Source organism: Canis aureus, chromosome 26 (genome assembly GCF_053574225.1).
Source record: "Canis aureus isolate CA01 chromosome 26, VMU_Caureus_v.1.0, whole genome shotgun sequence".
NCBI classification, from domain to species: domain Eukaryota; kingdom Metazoa; phylum Chordata; class Mammalia; order Carnivora; family Canidae; genus Canis; species Canis aureus.
The window spans coordinates 9076046-9093131 of record NC_135636.1 but is presented as its reverse complement, the minus strand read 5'-3'; the positions used below and the strand labels follow the sequence as shown (position 1 = coordinate 9093131).

At 44.3% G+C, this 17086-nt stretch overlaps 1 protein-coding gene and 1 long non-coding RNA gene across 3 annotated transcripts in view; one reads left to right on the top strand and one right to left on the bottom strand.

Moving 5' to 3' along the window:
- SLC24A3 (solute carrier family 24 member 3) overlaps positions 1–17086 on the top strand; it is a 481089-nt gene that overhangs the window by 408324 nt on the left and 55679 nt on the right. For both annotated transcript variants that reach the window (XM_077872013.1, XM_077872012.1), the window contains one exon: positions 11526–11600. In XM_077872013.1, coding sequence (XP_077728139.1) covers positions 11526–11600 — 75 coding nt within the window. The remainder of the gene's footprint in view (positions 1–11525; positions 11601–17086) is intronic.
- Positions 1339–16764, bottom strand: LOC144297864 (uncharacterized). The gene is made up of 4 exons (XR_013364761.1): positions 16603–16764; positions 15220–15254; positions 7336–7571; positions 1339–2227 (listed from the first exon to the last, which is right to left on the bottom strand). It is a non-coding gene; the product is annotated as an uncharacterized LOC144297864 (long non-coding RNA).

Here is a 17086-nt window from a genome sequence, read left to right as displayed (position 1 = left end):
TTTTCTCAGACATTGTTGAATGGATCCTTGCACGTTGCTGAGGTTCTGGTGTGGGTAAATATTATCATTCCAAATAAAGAAATGTGGAAGAGCATAGGCCACACTCCCGATCACACAGCACAGGAAGGGTGAAGCTGGGGAGAAGCTCTCTGGAAAGTAGGGAGAATGAGAGTCAGGGAGGAGGGTGCAAGTGGAGGGGGAGGGTGCCATCCCCATTCCTGGCAGACATCTATAGTCCACCCCTTGCCTCGGCTTCCTCCGCATGTATCCCAACTGTGTACTTTCCCACATTGCGCTTTGATGACATTTCTCATTCCATGAACAGCTAAGGTACTAAGTGCTCTCCACTTACATGATCATCTGCAAAGTGAGAAAATTAACCTAACTACTAGATAACCTCTTCCCAATCTTTTGGCTAAGAACTATTCTTCGGCTCTTTGGGGGAAGAGGTTTTGTTTGGTTGGATGGCTGGTGTTACTGGCTACCCCCACCACCACTCCTTCCCTCAGTTCTCTGCTTTATTGTGTAATGCAGATGAGGCCGGGATGTGTTATTGATGTTACCATGTTTTAATTCTTGATTTACTTAATTCTTGATATCTTTAATGCGGGGAGAAAATATCTTCCAAGCACTCATTAAAGAAATGTTCTTGTGTTCAATTTGCCCTGGCTGCAGAATCGATTCATGAACGTCACCTGCTGTCCCTACCCTGAGTCACAGAAATTGCTTAAAATAGATTGCCTGACAGATCAACTGGAACTGGATGAGCCACACAGACATGGCAACCAGTATTTTTTTAGTATGAAAATATCACGGCACTGCATCCACTCATGAGTAGGGGACAGGAGCTTCCTTTGCAACTTACAGCCCCCACGGTGGTGAACTCCCACATCTCCTTTGAACACATACTCCATGATAAGTCAGATTAACTCTGATATTGCAGAAGTCCTAACCTCTGTCAAACAGTGAGTATAAACCTTAATTTTTAAAGTACACAATCCACATTGCCTCTCCTTGATAACTTGATGAAGCCAGAGAAACATGGATCCTTCCAGAGAAGAAAGGAATGCCTGTAAATCCATACCCAAGCCTGTGGGCTTAAAAAGAAAAAAAAAAAAAATCTGGCTCTCCTGTTTTTTTGTCCTCTTTGTCTTGAGTGTTTTAATGTTCAGAGACTAGAGGGAAATGGTGTGTCTGCCCCCCATGATTGCACTAACCAGCTTTCTGTAGCAAAGACAACATCAGCTTCTGCATGTGGCAGCATTATAGGCACCAAACACTAATGTAATCATGTGTATGGTTTTAGCCAGGATCTTACTTCCAGAAGCCTAACTAAAATACATGGTCTTAGCTGTCTGATCTCTGAACTCAAGTGATACGTATGAACTTCCTTTTTTCATCAACACTTCAAATGCAGAGAAGCCCCACAGCATTGTGGGGACCCCACTACCAATGATGATATGTCATAGACCAGGACACTGAGATGATCCCTCAAGCTTGAGATTGTCCTTCTAGGTTTCATCATCAATGAAGTGAGGAAATACTTGCTCGTATGTTTGGCTACTACCCCCAAATGGTATAGATTTAAAAATAAATTCAGCACCACTCTGATTTGGGTTCTTTATATTGTCTTTTTAGAAGACGGAATAGGAGAGTGTACCAGCAAGCCAGAATTCTCTGACATGTTTCTACAAAGGGACATTACAAAGGGGTGATTCCCCCCAGCATCTTCAGCAGGCTCCATGCTAGAAATTGACAAAGTGGGAAACACCATACTACAGAAGCATCAGGTGCTTCTAATTCGCAGCTACAGCTCAAACACATCCAGTTGCTCTTTGGTGCAAAAATCCTAAGTGGCAACTCATGCCCACAGCATCGTGTCCAGCCCCACTGCCCAGGATGAAGGCCAAGGGCCACCCCATCAGCCGCCTGCTCTTTCCATTTCAGGTCCCCAGGTGTGACCCAGACTGAGAAATTCTCTGCCCTCTGGGCCAGCACTTGTCACACTGTCACGAACATATGGCCACCTGGGGGTCTTGTTAAGATGCAGATTCTGATGCAGCAGGTCTAGACTGGGGCCTGAGAGTCGCATTTCTAACAAGCCGTTTGGGACCACACTGGGCTTGAATAGCAGGGGGCTGCCTCTCCAGCCAGAAGACTGACGCCCATTCTGCACGTACTGGGCTGAGGTCTGAGAATGGATGTTCATGAGCCACTTCAGTTCTTCCTGGAAAACGATATAAATAGAGCCAAGTTTCTCTCCACGATAATGGATGAAACAGAAGCACACGTAATTGAAATCGTCAGAGAGCCCCAAACTGTGCTTTTGCCATTCATTTCAGCCCCCTCCATCCGAGTGTTTATCCGCACACCCGGAGGGAACAGAGAGCCACCTCACCTCCCGCACCCTTCTGGCAGAGGGAATATTAAGGAAATGAGGAAAAGCCAGGAACCAACAGAACCTCACAGCTTCCTTCCCAAAAACCAGATGAGAGGAGTCTGTGAACTTGAGTGAGAAAAAAAAATTACATCTTTATTTTTACTGACCACATGTATTTATTAGCATTTCATTTCATGACTCATGTGGCAACAAACCACAGCAGCAGTAGCAATACCTGGTGACTTTGTCTCCAGCAGAAATACAAGTTATTTCCATGCTATATTACAGCTGTTGCAGATTGTCTTACTCATCACTACGTTGAAATGACTAACTCTTTTTATAATAAGGAAGCTTCCTGGCTCTTGTTAAGAAAGAAGTACATATATTACTAATATCTTCCTTTCTCAGTGTTTTGATAACCAGATTTCAATGAATCGGTTTCTTTGTAGTTCTTTGTTATTTATTTTATATCTTTTACTACACAGTTCTGAAAAGGAGTCCATAAAGCATGAAGGCCTGCATCACACAAAATGTTTAAGATCCCCCAACACAATGTTGGGATGTGAAGAAATGGCAGCTGGTGCATTCAGCATTGTCAACACTAATTAAAATAATTCTTTTAGGTCAGGGATCACAAGTGCATATTCCTGCAGAGCCTAGGTATATAGAAAAATGAGTGAAGTGATCCACTTTAAGAAAAACAAAGAGAGAATAATATATGGCAGCTGACTTTTGCCTTTGGAGTTAGGACAGTGGAGTCAAGAAGAATGTGGCAGGCTGAAGAATGAACATCCTGTCTAAAGGAGGCATCCTGGGATGCCTGGGTGGCTCAGTTGTTGAGCATCTGCCTTTGGCTCAGGGCGTGATCCTGGGGTTCCGGGATCGAGTCCCACATCGGGTTCCCTGCATGGAGCCTGCTTCTCCCTCTGCCTATGTCTCTGCCTCTCTGTCTCTCATGAATAAATAAATAAAAATCTTAAAAAAAAATAAAGGGGGAATCCCTGACAGCTCCACAGTGATGTGAGAACACCCCCAGGTTGCCAGGTCTTCAGATTTTTTCCAAGAAAAGCCAAAAGTCTTAGTGCAGTGGAAATTCGCCCCCCACCCCAAAAATCACACGCACAATATTGTAATGCATATCTTGGCAATTACTGCAATTAACAAGAAACGAAGGAGGAAAGATACTCTGAGCAGGCCAACCAACCAGAATAAACAGCAATCAATATCCATCATGAGATAAATAGACAATATAGGAAAAATTCAGCTTTCCCTTTGCCTTGAGAATGTTTCACAATCACTAAACTTCCAGTTTTGTATTTAAAGAAAGGCAAAATAGTTATCTTAACCAACATCCAAAATTTCATAAGGAGGGTTATCAGATTTAGCAAAAAAAATAGAGGGCAGTCAGTTAAATTTCAATTTCAGATAAGTAACAAATATATTTTTAATATATTTCCCGGTGATATTTAAGATTATACTTATATTTTTTTAATTGCTGTTGTTAGCTGAAATCCATATTTAACTGAGTGTCTTGTAAATCTTATCTGGCAGCTTCACTAATAAGCCAGCGCCAACTGTGATGGAGTGGTTATTATTTAAATGAATATGTAATACTGACAACCAGCATTGCAATTGCATTTTTGTTTTGTTTGGGTAGCATTTTTTGGAGTACCACATTCATTCAGGAAAGTGCATATATCATCAGTACCGCTCAGTCACTTTTCACAACCAAGCACAATCAGTAACCAGTACCCTCATCAAGAAAGAGAACAGTCCTGACCTGCAGGCGCCCCTCATGCCCTTTCCTTGGCCCAAGGGAAATACCATTCCAGACTTAAAACAGCAGAAGTTTGGGGTGCCTGGCTGGCTCAGTCAGTAGAGTATGCAACACTTGATCTCTAGGGTGGTGAGTAGAGATTACTTAAAAATAAATAAACTTTAAAAAAAAAAAAACAGCATGACTTAGTGTGCTCTGTTTTCAAACCTCGTGTAAATGGGTTTGGGTTGTTTTTTAAGCCTACAAAACTGTGTGTTTACAGGGCGCCTGGGTGGCTCAGTTGAGTGTCTCAGATTGAGTGTCTGACTTCAGGTCAAGATCTCAGGGTCCTGGGATTAGACCCCACATTGGGCTCTGCACTCAACTGGGAGTCTGCTTCCCCCTCTCCCTCTCACCCTCCCCCTACTAGTGCTGGCTCTCTCCTTCTCTCTCTCTTTCTCTCTCTTCTCTCTCTCAAATAAGTAAATAAAATCTTAAAAAAAAAAACTCTGTGTGTGTGCATGTGTGAGAGAGAAAGAATGCTTATTCTGATTATTGGATTATTGTGTAAATCCACGTTTTGGGGGGTAGCAGACACTGCTGTTCCACACGTGATCCCTTGTCCTTGCAATTCCAGTTTCCACCAGCCTGGCTTCCAGCTACCAGGACCTACATTTCTCTGTCTGAAGGTTCTCCTTGGCCACTGCCCCTGGGCAGGAAGTGCCAGGGATTAACACTCCTGGGTACAGCCCTCAACCAGAGACTGATGGGAGTGGGTGGATAAATACCCCAGCTCCCTCACCCCAGGGGTGAGACAGGGGAGGGGCGGGTTCTCCCTGGCTTCCCAGGACTCCCCACCAGGAATCAGGATTGCACCCCAGTTGCATCTGCCATAACATGCTTCTTGTCTTCCTTCCATCGCCTGTCTCACTTCCCCCAGACCCTGGCACTGTTTCCCTAGAACCATCTCCCAAATAACCTTGGTACACTCCGTTCCTTGCCTTGGGCTCTATTTCTGGGTGGAACCAAGCTAAAATGTCCAGTGACATGAAATTACCCTCAGTACCCTACATTTATTCAACAAACTTGTTGCCAGATGCAGTGCTCGGTGCCCTCACAGAAATGCCTGGTGGTGAATGCAGACTCTACACCTTGTCCTGACATGGGCAGAGGACTCCAGAAGCACAGCAGGCCACAGTCCTGTGGCCACAAGTCTGGGATGTTCTTCCCTAAGGCAGAGCTAGCTGACTCCTTGTGAATTCTGATGTGTGTGATAACAGTTGGAGCTACTACATTTTGAAGACTTGCAAAGCGATAATTTACATTTAACACGAAAACGACCCATGTAATATTTTGGATGATTGAGAAGGCAGTCCAGAGTTCTGGGTGCTCCAGGGCATGATGAGCATCCGTGGTTTGTGCTCAGTACAACCAATAAAGGATGTACTGTCCTGGTACGGCCTCATTTCTATTTAAATATATCTCCAAAGCATCTTGTTTACTTGTCATTTGTTTTTTTTCACAGAAATCTCAAAGTGAGAGTTCTTAGAAAAAAATCTAAAATTAAAAATATAAGTTCATTTTCATATTCATGAAAATTAATAAGCAAAAGTTCACTGTATTTTGCAAAAGCATGGTATTGTCTTTTTACATGGCCTGATTGTTACTCTCCATTTCTGACAATAAACCAGAAAGCAAAAGCTATTTATATATCAAGGGCTTTTCCCAGGATCGAAGTATTTAAAAAGTATGCTTGAATAATACACAGATAGCACCAAGCCTTTCCCATGGGAGGAAAATCTGAGTCAGGCCCTCACCCAATCTCAGCACCACTGGGCATTCTCAGTCGGGTGGGGAACACCCCAGAGCCCCATCCTTGCTCCACATCGTGTGGCTGCCTTTCCTGAGATAAGAATTGTCTGTAGAAATGTCCACAATAGCCAAACTGTGGAAGGAGCCTCGGTGTCCATTGAAAGATGAATGGATAAAGAAGATGTGGTCTATGTATACAATGGAATATTACTCAGCCATTAGAAATGACAAATACCCACCATTTGCTTCAACGTGGATGGAACTGGAGGGTATTATGCTGAGTGAAGTAAGTCAGTCGGAGAAGGACAAACATTATATGGTCTCATTCATTTGGGGAATATAAATAATAGTGAAAGGGAATGGAGGGGAAGGGAGAAGAAATGTGTGGGAAATATCAGAAAGGGAGACAGAACATAAAGACTCCTAACTCTGGGAAACGAACTAGGGGTGGTGGAAGGGGAGGAGGACGGGGGGTAGGGGTGAATAGGTGGCGGGCACTGAGGGGGGCACTTGACGGGATGAGCACTGGGTGTTATTCTGTATGTTGGCAAATTGAACACCAATAAAAAATAAATTTATTATTTAAAAAAAGACTAAAAAAAAAAAGAATTGGCTGTAGAAATTGTGTCAGCTCAAAAGCTTGGAACAAAACTCATGTTATGATTTTTCAAATCCCTTTTCCGTGAAATCTGTGTGAAATAACAGCATTTCTGAAACGATAGTTGTATGTTTTATGTCATGTAACTATTATGCTGTTCTGACTGCTTCAATAGTTTTTCAAAAAAGCAAAAGCACTTACAAGTTGAGGATATTTGTGCCTTTTAAAACGTGTCTGCAATGTCAAATTCTGCTGTTCATAAAGAAAAATCATTATATATATTATATTGTATTATATATATTTATACTATATATCTCCATATATACTATGTGTGTATATTAACATAATATGTGAATAGCTGTATATAGACTTATAATATATATACAGAAAATATATCATTTTATCATGAACAATTACTTTCAACCTCCTAGGAGGAGCCAGAGTTATCAGTCAACATTTGAATAAAGGAGAATGTGTTTTCCTCTGTTTTAGAAAGGTAGTTTTTTGGGGTTTTTTCTTTTGGAATTATTGCCACTCTGAAACTAAATGAAATTATAAAAAGGAAACTAAAGCTGCATATTTAATAGAAAAAGTGTGAGATGCACTCCAGAAATAGAAAAGATGATCAAGAAATATCAAGATGAAATTTCAGTTGGGAGGGGTTCCTAGAACTAGGCGGAAAATAGAGTGTCTGCCTTTAATTTATGGGGAGAGTTTGGAAGCAATGGCCTTCTGTAATCTGCACCATCTGTATTATTGATTAATGGGGTCAAGGGCAGAATTACTCACTGCTGGTTTTCTCCCAGGAGCCCTGTTCTGGTCTCTTCGCCAGATTGACTTCTCGGGCTTCCTTGCAGCCATTTTGCAAAGTGCTAAGGAGGTATAAGTGCCTCCCCTGCTCTGAGTTGAGTGACACCTGCCAACAGATGACAAAGAGGCTCCCATTTTGATGCAGAGGTGATAACATGTCCGTCTCCGCCAATAAATGTGTTCAGGATCAGAATCCATTGGTTACTGGCGTCCATCTAGAGATAAGACATTTTTCACGGAGAAGCAAAGGGAACCACTTAGACTCCACACACCCCAATTTGTGGAAAAGTGAAACATTCAATCATCAAACAATGAGCTGTATTGGTGTCTGCTTGTTTTAATTAACCTAGCTAAACAGAGGGACACCAGGGTGGCTCAGTGGTTGAGCATCTGCCTTTGGCTCAGGTCATGATCCCAGGACCCCGGGATCAGGTCCTGCATCAGGCTTCCCACAGTTCTGCTTCTCCCTCTGCTTATGTCTCTGCCTCTCTGTGTCTCTCATGAATAAATAGGTGAAATCTTTAACAATAAATAAATAAATAAATAAATAAATAAATAAATAAATAAATAAACAAATAAACAAATAAATAAACAAGCTAGCTAAATAGAGTAGTTTCCAATTTGTTTAGCAGACCCCCCCCCTTCCTGGAATATATCCATACCATATCCATATCTGTGGTCCTTATGGTAACTCCTTTCTGCTTGGATTACTTGGCCTCAATCTCTTTAAAACAATATATATTTTAAATTGAGCTGTGGTCACTGCTTTTTGTTTCTCACCTTCAGTTTTTCCCTCTGGCTACCATCTCCAACATACCTGCCTAAGGGCTTAAGGTAGTGGAGAAAAGATGATCTCCATGTGCCACAATCACAAATAGATGTCTGCCTTTCATCTCTGCCTGCAGTGAGGTATTGTGCCCTAGTACAAGGGGCAGGGGCTTGAGACCCAGGCTTCCTGGTTCAGATCGCAGCTCCTCCCCCCAGATTGCTGACCAGCGAGGGTGACAGTGCCCACCTTATTAGGTCACTATAGGATTGAATGAGATAGCCCTTCCAGATCCCTGGGTTTGCAGAAAGTGTCAGGTAAATATTTGCTGTTGTGATGAGTGGCGTCACAGAAGGGTAAGGTAGAGGTAGACAGGAGGTCATGGCCACAGCTCTCAATAGAGATACCACAGGCTCATCACTGGTGCTTTAATTCCCTCTAGAGTGTGGAAAGAAATTATTCTCTGGTTTGACTTGTCTTCCGGTTCATTGCTTCTATAGAAAAAAATTGGTTTCCCTCAAGTGTGGGCTCTGAATCTGAGGCTAAATTTGATGATGGTCCCACAACTGAAAGCTATTCTGGAGGATAAAATGATCACTACTCAGCCAGGGTTGGCAGGTAGGCTCAATGCAAGGTGTTAGCTCTTGCAGCAGTAAATCTAAGTGGATAATTTGTATTATACTTCCTTATTTTTTATTTTTACTTAAGTTATATACTCGCAGAGTTTAAAGAGACAACCAGTTATAAAAAGCTTGTTATGAAAGACAGCTCTCTTCCAGTCCACCAGCACCATTTCCCACTGTTTTGAGGCAACTGTGTTTTTTAAATGAGGTATAGTTGATGCACAATGTTTCATTAGTTTCAGGTGCACAGCATGGTGATTGGTGGGTCAGAGTCCTCCAGTAGCTCTTTGAGAAAGGATTCATGGGAAGTAAAGTTTTCGAGACAATTGCATCTTTCTTATTATTCTTCTCTCTTAATGAATAGTTTGGGCACAGAACTTGAAGCTGAAATCATTTTCCTCTCTGAGTTTAAAGATGTAACTCCATTGTCTTCTAGCTTCCAGTGCTTTTGTGGAGAAATAAAATGTCATTCTGATTTTGATCCTTTGTATGTAATCCCATTTCTTTCTTTCTGGTGGTTTCTAGGACCTTTTCTCTGTGCTGGTATTCTGAAAATTCACGATCTGCTTCAGTGTATATCATCATTCACTGTGCTGAACTCTCAGCTGGCTGTTTTACTCAGGAAAATGCACATCCTTAACTTCTAGGAAATTTTTTAAAAATTATTTATTTGATTGTTTTCTGTCTCCTGTTGTAACTTCTGTCTTCACGTGCCAGGTTCCCTGTGCCTGTTAAACTGAGGGAGGTACAGTCACTGGCCTGCTTGAAGTGAAGCAGATAGTTTGTGGATTAAATTTTGAAATAGTCTTGCCGTGATCCTGTCTGCAGACCCTCCTTCACCCCCACTTCTAGAAATGTGCCCACTGCCACCTAAGTGACCCACTGTTCTTCTATTTTCCTGCATCCAAAATTTTGTTCCTCTGATCAGCTCTTACATTCTCATTTCCTTGGGGGTTTATGCCTTTTAAAAAAATAAAAATCCCTACTATTATCTTGTTCTGGTATAACAAGAAAGAGCAGAGATCATGGTGTGTATCTAATCTGCAGTCTTTAACTAAAAGCCCAAGTGATTTTCTAAGGAAATGCAGAATTGATATTTGCCACATGTTTAAAGTCCATTTTCCTAATCAGTGTACACCAAATAAATACACACAACCTTTTATGACCTGCTGGAAAACAGGCAGTCTAGCCCAATGTAAGCTATTCCATAGGTGACCACAGATTCAAAGAGTGTACAGCATAAGGAGAGAGCATGATAAGAGGGTAAAGGATACTTTCCATTCCTTCTGAAGTGATTTCTGTGGCATGAGCTCTCTTCTCAACAACCCCCTCATCTGTAGCTTAGATCTACAAATACAAAACCTAATAAGGCAAAATCAGCAACAGAAAAATACCTAAGTGTCCCTATAACAAGTGGAAGAATGTGTTCGTGGAAAGAGACCTCATTACTCATTTATGGTTCTATTTAAGTCATATCTTTCATGTTATTTGAATCCAGCAAGCCTTTTCTGGCTTCCCTTGGCCTGATCTTTTCTTTAGAGACTGGCACAGTAGTCAGGGAGAGAAGAGACCCCAAATGTTGCCTTGACCCCGAATCCCTTTTTCCTACTGTCTTTGGGACAGCATGTGGCTCCACTGGCCCAGCTGACAGCTGACATTTGCTGTGTCCTCCTTCACTTCTGAGGCCAAGGGCAAAGGCAGCTAGACAGGCACTGTGGCCGTGGGGTGGTAGACACCTGTCTAGGGGGCTGGGAGAGAGTTGTGAGCCACAGCCCAGGGCACTCCCGACATGGCTCTGCAGACTCTTCCACCCTTCTTTCTGGAGTCTGCCACAACTGACCCACTCCACAAAGCAAAGAACAAGCAGCAGGTATCCCTCAAGAGGAGACTTGGAAGGGCTTACCAAGGAGAAATCGGAACCAGAATCTTAACCTGGTGTCTGCAGCACCCCCATCACAGCAGCCTCTCCTCCCCACAGCCCAGCCTGGCACTCTCACCTGCCTCTGTCTCACCTAGGGGCTGGCTCCTACCGCAGGAGGTCTGGACACACAGGCCAGGGCTGTCGTGGCCTCCAGCAGTGTGTCTCCTGGCCTCATCACAGCAGAGCCAACATATCCTTAAAGGGACATCGCCCAGCTGCTGAGCAGAACATGCTCTCCAGATAAATATGCAAATCAGCATTTTAAAAATTCTGATGAAACCAGGAGTCAGGTGCTGACAAGGACAGGCCTGTCATAGAGGGGAGAGAAGGGGGCTGCAGACTGGGCTCATCCAGGCCCCTTGTGAAGGGCGGTGGCTGCCCAGCCCCTCAGTCCATGAGCCAAGGCTGCAGCAGACATTAGAACATTGACAAGGACATAGGGCAGGTGACTCCTCCATCCCCTTGACATGAGGGATGCTAAGGTTGGTAGGTTCCTGGGATACAACAGGTCTTTGAGTCGGCTTTGCTGAGCCTTCCTCATGCGGCCCAGCAGCCTGAGACGGCCACCTGACCATCCCTCTCTCCTTCACAGGGGTCAGACCCCAGGCATGATTGGGTGGTGCTCCTACCCCCCCCAAACTCTCATCTTCTCTCATGAGTGCCTCCCCCTCATAAAATTGTTGCAAGTTTGATCCCATCTTGGACTCTGCCTTCCAGAAGATCCAGACTAAGATGCCCAAAGACCTTCAATAACTTCCTGTCGACGGGCTGACTGACCGGAACCAGCACAGGAGACAGAAATACTAAGTTGCATTTCCGAATATCCTGTTTCTTACTGTCTTTTCCCCCCTTCCTTCAGGTTGTGGCTCTTTCCTCCTGGTGCCTGCTGAGGGATTCAATCTACTACACGCTGTCTGTGGTTGCGCTCATCGTGGTAAGTGTGTGATGCGCACCTCACCTGAGGGTCCTTGCCCTTTAACTCAACTCATCTTTCTCACAGGTGGAGCCTGTGGGCAGCTCCTCTGCACAGAGCACGTTCAAGGTCTCTGATGACGAGTGAGTGGATAGATGCCTGTCATGGAGGTGGCCTCTTGTGCTTCCGGCTGCTTTGATCACCCAGAACCCCAGCTTGGTAGTGGGGTGCTCTGAACAAGCATGTTGACTCTGATGGTCTGGTCCTGTGAGAGTCCTCTGCTGTTTTCCTGTGACCCTCTGAGCATCCCTGCTCACTTTCTCATGGGCTTCTCTGGAACTGTCTTCAGTGTCAGTGTCCCCGGGTTTGGATCTTACCTCCTCCCTCCATGTGCTCTCCCAGGACGGCACCCATGGCCATTACCACTCATGGTGGACACCTCCACACTGCTTTCTTAGCAGTGGCGTCTCCTTGAGGTCCAGTCTCAGAGAAGCTCCTCTCTACTGGACAGCTTCCTGTCCCAAACTCAACGTCTCTAAAATTAGCATGACCTCCCCAAGATTGGACCCTTTTTTCTGTATTTCAATCCACATTTGTCTCCTAGCTACCAAACCTGTGGCTGATAATAAGCTGACCTTTCCCTGAATTCCATCATACCCACTTGGCTTAATTGTAGGTTTCAGTCTTGTAAAAATCTCCCCAGTGTGTCCCTTCTTAGCCAATTTTAGTTGAGGCTTTTTGTGTCTTTGGGCTGAACTGACACAGCCTGTCATGGGTCAGTATTACAAGAAGCATCGCTGCCACCCACCTTCCCCTGCCCCCTCAGTCAGTCCTCAGAGCATTCCCAGTGTTAGCTCTACAAAGAACACCTGTGAATGCCAGTCCCTCGTGGCTCCATGTCACCTGTGGGGACAAATCCAAACCCCTCAGCTTGACAAGCTGAGTCATCCAGAAGAGTGGTGAATCAGAAAGACACAGAATTAGGACATCTGACCCCTAATTGTGGTCCCCTCCCTTCTTGCTAGCTCTAATGACCTTGGAAAAATCAGTCTGAGTCATAGTTTTCTTACCTACAAAACAAGAACAGATCCACTGAAAGGCTGACTCACCTGTTTACCAAGTACTTACCTGTAGGTTATTTAATTATCAAGATCTATACAAATAAGTTGAAAGTGATGTATAAATAATAGTGAAAGGGAATATAAGGGAAGGGAGAAGAAATGTGTGGGAAATATCAGAAAGGGAGACAGAACGTAAAGACTGCTAACTCTGGGAAACGAACTAGGGGTGGTAGAAGGGGAGGAGGGCGGGGGTGGGAGTGAATGGGTGACGGGCACTGGGTGTTATTCTGTATGTTAGTAAATTGAACACCAATAAAAAATAAATTAAAAAAAATAAATTAATTAATTAAAAAAAAGAAAAAAAAAAAAAAGAAAGTGATGTTCAATACAAGACTCTCTACAAGGAACCAGTAGATACTTCAGCCAACAGCAGTTCCTGACAATGAAGATCTTGGGTTGACAACCACGGTCCCCTCATTCCAGGGGCCACTGATAATTGGAAAGGTCAAGACCTGCCCAAGGCATTCGGATACACCATGTCAGAACCAAAGACATGCCTCCTCTGTTGAATTTCCGGTTGGTAGACTTAAGGACACGCACGGATTCTATGTTCTCATTCTCAATTACTACCTGTGGGAAAGGTATGATCATCCCAAATCTAGAAGATCCTTCTGTTCACACAGCGCAGATTTCTCAAACACTTGTTGCAGAAAGCTTTGTCCTGTGACGTAGGAACCCACGTTCATCACCTGCACCCTCTGCTCTCCTGCCTTTAGGGTAATTTGGGATGGTTTTTGAAAGTTACTGTTTCAAAAGGCATGATTTGGGGATGGCATAAATGGACGCAACTCTCTATTTTGCTGAATTCTGGAAAGAGATAACTATTCCCAGAAAGGTGAGGCAATGAGGCAGAAAGCAAAGACTGAGATCTCCCCAGAGCATGGATTCTGCATGTCCACTCTCATCTGTGAATGGCCTGCACTGGCTTCTTTCTGTGTTCTCAGCACAAACACCTCCAGACTCTGTGTGAAATAACTTGTCTTTGGTCAGGTTTATCTGGACATGCTCAAGACTTAAAAAAAAAAAAAAAAAAAAAAAAGTAATTGTTGCTAGTGATGTGAGAGGAAGTAAAGAGATTTTGCTTCCTTGGGCTTCAGGTGACACCCACTCAAGTGGGGTCTTTGGGCAAAGCTGTCATCCACCCCATGTGTGGTCTGTGAATCACAGAGCTGAGCCAGTTGAACATGCAGGCTGCTGCAGCTCTGTCTTCCCCTCAGATGGCAACAAGATGCAAAAGCAAGTGATTCTCCGCTGTTACCTGCAGATTTGGACTGTGTCTTTACAGCCCAGATGTCAAGAGCAGAGTTTTCTGATTTTGAGAAAAATGAGATTTCTCCACTGTTAGGAAGTAATGGCAGACATAAAGCTTGAGTCCTCAGGGTTTGGTCTCAGTTCTTATTTTAACCGGTGTTCCACCACCATCAGTAGGCCATGGAAACACCTAGCATGATTATCCAAAAAGCGCAACCCAGAACTTTTAATCCAGTAAGTTCTGGTAGGACCCAGGAAGTTCCACTTTAACCAGGATCTGCCCTGCCCCTCAAGTGACTCAGGTGCACCACACTCACTGCAGGAAACTCAGCCGCAAATACAGCTGGACACCATTTCCTTGGGATCATCACCTGCTGGGTGGCGGTAATCGCTTCCAGAGGAAAGATGGAGATTGTCCAACACAAGGCATCATGGCCGCTTGTTTGTCTGGATTGCTGACTGCTGTTTATTCTAGGCACATTGTCACATGAGACTTGAAACTGAGGTGAGGAGTAGAACAGTCTTCTACACAGAAGCACAACATTTAGCACAAATGCTAAATGTCCCCATATCTGTCCCAGGGCCCAGCCCCAGGCTGCTGCTCAAACCCGCTGTTTGTTTTTGTCAGGGTGTCCTGGGCTCCTCTTTTTGTGTATTCCCCAAATATCATGGTAACAAAATCACTTTTCTTCTGGCCTTCTTTGTATAATATTAGGCTTCTCTATTGGACCCTGTAGTGGGCACTTAAAATTCCTGTATTTAAAAGCCTTTCTCCTATCCACAAATAATTACCAACCAACCATACAATTTATTTTATTTAAAGTTTTAGGGTCTTTTTTAAACTCTCCCCATTTTTATGGTTCTGAAATGTTCAGAAGACAGAACTGCCAGTCTGCAGAGGTGATGCAATAAAGAACTTGTTTACCCAGAGGGCAAGTCAAGACTAAGTGGACGCATCAGAATCACCAGATGTCACTTCTTTGTACACCCCTGTGAGAGGCCCCACAGCCCCATGCAGAGGAGCCCCAAGGGTGAACCATGGGGCCTGGGGACCCAGAGAACGGGGGAGATTGCTATCATAGGGATGCTCGTGCCGCTGGGCCAGGAGAGCACAGACAGTGGGGATTACCTGGTCTGAAGCAGGCTTGACCTGGACAAGACCAGAACGCAAACACACAAGAATGAGACAAGCAGAAACCAGCAGAGCTTAAGACCATTAACTTAGAGACAAGGGATTCAGTTCCCTTGGGCATTTGGGTTTTACCTACCTTGACTCTGTGCTGTTTTCTGGTTGGTTTGTTGTCTTTAAGGGAGAAAGCAGAAGAAATTAGGGATGTGTTATTGTCAAAAGCAGTTACAATATCAAAAACATGCAGGGTGTGTCTCTGTCCTTCCTGCCCCACCAGGTATCCCTTTAGCCCTGGCGACATCCTGTACAGTGAAGCCTCAGCCTCATGACTCAAGCCTCTCTCTGCAAGACATGTCACCTTTCAGGTCCTGAAAGCATTCTGGGTTCTTTGGAGCATGTCCCTGTATGCATCTGCCCAGCAGATAGTTTGCACATCCTTACTGATCCGCTTGCAGCTTCGCTCCCATTAACGGTGACCCACCCTGGACCAATGTCCCATCCCCCCACCCCCCACCAGGCAGCTCTGCCTAGCCCTACTCTTTCTCCAAATTCCAGCAGGCCCCACAGCCTCTCTTATTGAAATGTTACTGTAATTTACATAATCATGTAATTTACATAAATGCAAATGATTCATTACATCCTCAGTCTCACAGCTGCCCTAAAAAGGAATACTTTATTTTTACTCTTCATCTCTGCTTTGAGCCATAGGATAAGGGAAACCTTCTGGGGGAGTGGATAGGCCTCAGAGACAGTTTCACTGGCTCACAACTCAGGTTTGGGAGTGCTGCCTACCTGGAGAAGGGCCAGGTGAGCTGTGGCACCAGTTGGGGGACCTCAGGGCCACCCGAGCACTGACACAGCAAAAAGCCCATGCGAGGTAACCCTTCCCTCTCTTCCTCTATAGGGCTGATTGCAATCGCCCCTCTCTCGAAGGGATTTTATGGGGACAGAGGGAGACAACCTGGCTGGCCCAACTGCCAGAGATGGCCTGGGCAGCACTGTCCTGCACTGTAGCCACTGGACACATGTGGCTATTGAGCTCTTGAAATGCAGGTAATGAAACCAAGGAACTGAATTTTCATTTAATTAATTGAAATTTAGGTAGCCACATGTGGCTACTTCATATCATACTGGATAGCACAGTTGTAGGGAGCAAATCCATCCCTGGAAAATATAGGCACAATCTTACAGGCTTCCCTAAGTTTTAACAAGCAGAGACTTGATACTATAGGACTGAGTACTATGCCAGGTCTGTCCATGAAGAATTTCCAGTTCAGCAGTCATGAGGCCCGAGGAATTCAGGGCTTTTTCCAGGGTCAGGGAGCTGAAGTAGCTCAGGTTTGCCAGGGCAGGTGTCTAAGATGGTACATCTATCTCCATTCTAAACCCCTCCCCACCCCAGCAAAGAATTTGGATTTCCCCTCCAATAAAATCTGCCTCTTCATCTTTGAAATCGTCCTGATTTTCCCTCACCCACCATGCAGCCCCCCAGTAGAGAGGCATGCCTGCTACACTTATTTACATTTTTAGACTCAAGGGAATCGCTCCTGCTTTCCCTCTTCTGGTTCCTCTTAAGACAGCTGAATGTAAATGATCCAGAAGTTTCCTTCTCTCTTTCTTTCTTTCTTTCTTTTTCTTTCTTTCTTTCTTTCTTTCTTTCTTTCTCTTTCTTTCTTTCTTTCTTTTTTTTATCCAGAAGTTTCTTATGTCACCCTATCTGTAAGAGAAAAGACATCTCCCAGTAGCTGATGACTGTCCTTCTCCCCCACCTCCATGCTGGCCTCCAGGGCCTGCCCCTTTGGCTCAGCATCCTCTCTTCTCAGACCCCTTCCTTACAGGGTGTTAGCATTTCTCTCCAATTGATCCAGCAACACTGAGGATCTTACGCTCATGGTACCCCTGTTACCTCTCAGCTCTCCTTCTGGGAAAGATGAAACCCCTGTTACATCTTGTCTGCTAGGAGATTCTCAGAGGGAATGAATGTGAGAACTTTTAAGTTCCTTAAA